The following is a 1,728-nucleotide window of genomic DNA, read 5'->3' as shown; positions in this document are numbered from 1 at the left end:
AAAAAAAAAAAAGGATTCAATTTTGGTTATGTGGAAATAACTATCATTTGTTAAGAACTTACTCTATACCTAGCATATGTCTAAGAAGTTTACATATAAAGTCATGCTCTTGACAATCCTATGCTCTTGACAATCCTATGAGGTAGGTATTATTGACTGCATTTTAAAAACGATTAAACTGAGGGAAAATGGTGAACCCTTTTCCCTTTTTAAGTCGTTTAGGTTATACAACTATTAAATGGCCGAGTTGGAATTCTAACCCAAGCTGTCTGACAACTCTTCATCTTTTTTCTGCCTGCTCCTCCTAAATTCTTATCAACACTAAAAACCGGGAAATCATCCCTCTTTCCCTCATTCAGTTTACTTCCCCCTATTCAAGCCATCATGAAACGTCGTGTATTTTTATTTGATAACCTAAATAGATCTTACACACACACACTCCTTCACTACTGTCCTTTAAATCACATTCCTAAAATTGCCTTTTAGCTTTTCTCCACGCCTTCAATCTTGCCATCTTGAATGGACCCACCACACTGCAGTCAAAATAATCACTTCTAAATCTTAAACCTTTAAATAAATAATAAGCCTTTCCACCAAACCACTCCGAAAGGCAGCGGACCGTGAATTCGTGCCCCAAAAGCTCAGGGGGCATACCTAAACGGTTAACTGCAAAGAAAATTTCCTTCTGCTAACCGGCTTGCTAAAGAGCAAACTCAAATCTCCTCACCCAGCCACCACGCTGACTGAAATACTGGACAGAAGTCATGTTCTGAAAATCGCTTGGACCTAAAAATTCTGCTCCTCCCACACAACTCCATCACTCACTCGATCCAGCAGTCCAAGGAATTTTTCTGACAAAAGCAAGAGGCCGATTAATACTCGTACGCAGGGCTGCAACACTCCTCGCTGCCGAGGCCGCCATCTTTAGACTGAACGTCCTCTCCGCACTGGGGTTGCGACCCCGGAAGAAGAAAGCGGATCCGGAGCAAGGAACGCTGCTTCCGGGTCAGAGCGGCCGGGCAGCGAGATGGGGAAGATGGCGGCGGCCGTGGCCTCTGCGGCGACGCTGGCAACGGAGCCTGGGGAGGACGCCTTTCGGAAACTTTTTCGCTTCTACAGGCAAAGCCGGCCCGGGACCGCAGATCTAGGAGGGGTCATCGACTTCTCGACGGTCCACACAGCTCGCGGCATGGGTTCTTACGCCCACAAGGTATAGAGCGCGCAGGGGCGCGCATCTCCCTGTTGCCTCGCTTCGCTTCTTGGAGGAGCTTCCACGTCCTCCTCGCCTCTTTTCGCCTCCAAAGCGATTGTTATTGAACGGGCGCGGAATTGAACTGCTCACTAACGGTTATGCTTCAGTAATAAAGCTCTGAGCTGCCGATTTCTTCATGTGGCCATTCCCGGCGGCTGCCTCAGTCAAACACGCCTGAGGATCGGTGTTTATTCTTTCCTTTAATTGACCACCTCCATTTCCCTTTGGTTAGTGTAAAATCCCTTCTAAGGCTTAGAAGGTCTTCGTAGGCGTTAATGTACCGCGCGTTGCTGCTTGAAAAAACCAACTACTGAAAAATCCCAGCACTCAGAGGATTGCGACGTTTGTTAAGCCACTGTGCATAAAAGATTAGTTCTGGTTTTCTCTGGGCCTTTTAGAAAGAGGTCTTGAGGCTCGGCGCCTATAGCTCAGCCGGCTGGGGCGCCAGCCACGTACACCTAAGGTGGCGGGTTCGA

The 1,728-nt window shown here is 47.6% G+C and overlaps 2 protein-coding genes across 2 annotated transcripts in view; one reads left to right on the top strand and one right to left on the bottom strand.

Annotated features, from left to right (window-relative positions):
- The window catches only part of SLIRP (SRA stem-loop interacting RNA binding protein), a 12,281-nt gene extending 11,351 nt beyond the window's left edge, over positions 1 to 930 (bottom strand). The window contains exon 1 of the mRNA XM_003787067.3: positions 826 to 930. Within this exon, the coding sequence (XP_003787115.1) occupies positions 826 to 922 (97 nt within the window). The 5' untranslated portion in view covers positions 923 to 930. The remainder of the gene's footprint in view (positions 1 to 825) is intronic.
- A 79-nt stretch (positions 931 to 1,009) lies between these two features.
- ALKBH1 (alkB homolog 1, histone H2A dioxygenase) overlaps positions 1,010 to 1,728 on the top strand; it is a 41,885-nt gene continuing 41,166 nt past the window's right edge. The window contains exon 1 of the mRNA XM_003786950.3: positions 1,010 to 1,210. Within this exon, the coding sequence (XP_003786998.1) occupies positions 1,028 to 1,210 (183 nt within the window). The 5' untranslated portion in view covers positions 1,010 to 1,027. The remainder of the gene's footprint in view (positions 1,211 to 1,728) is intronic.

This window comes from Otolemur garnettii, unplaced genomic scaffold (genome assembly GCF_000181295.1).
Source record: "Otolemur garnettii isolate 467f Iridium unplaced genomic scaffold, OtoGar3 scaffold00020, whole genome shotgun sequence".
Lineage (NCBI taxonomy): Eukaryota > Metazoa > Chordata > Mammalia > Primates > Galagidae > Otolemur > Otolemur garnettii.
Note: the sequence above shows the minus strand (reverse complement) of the source record. Positions and strands in the feature narration are given on the sequence as shown.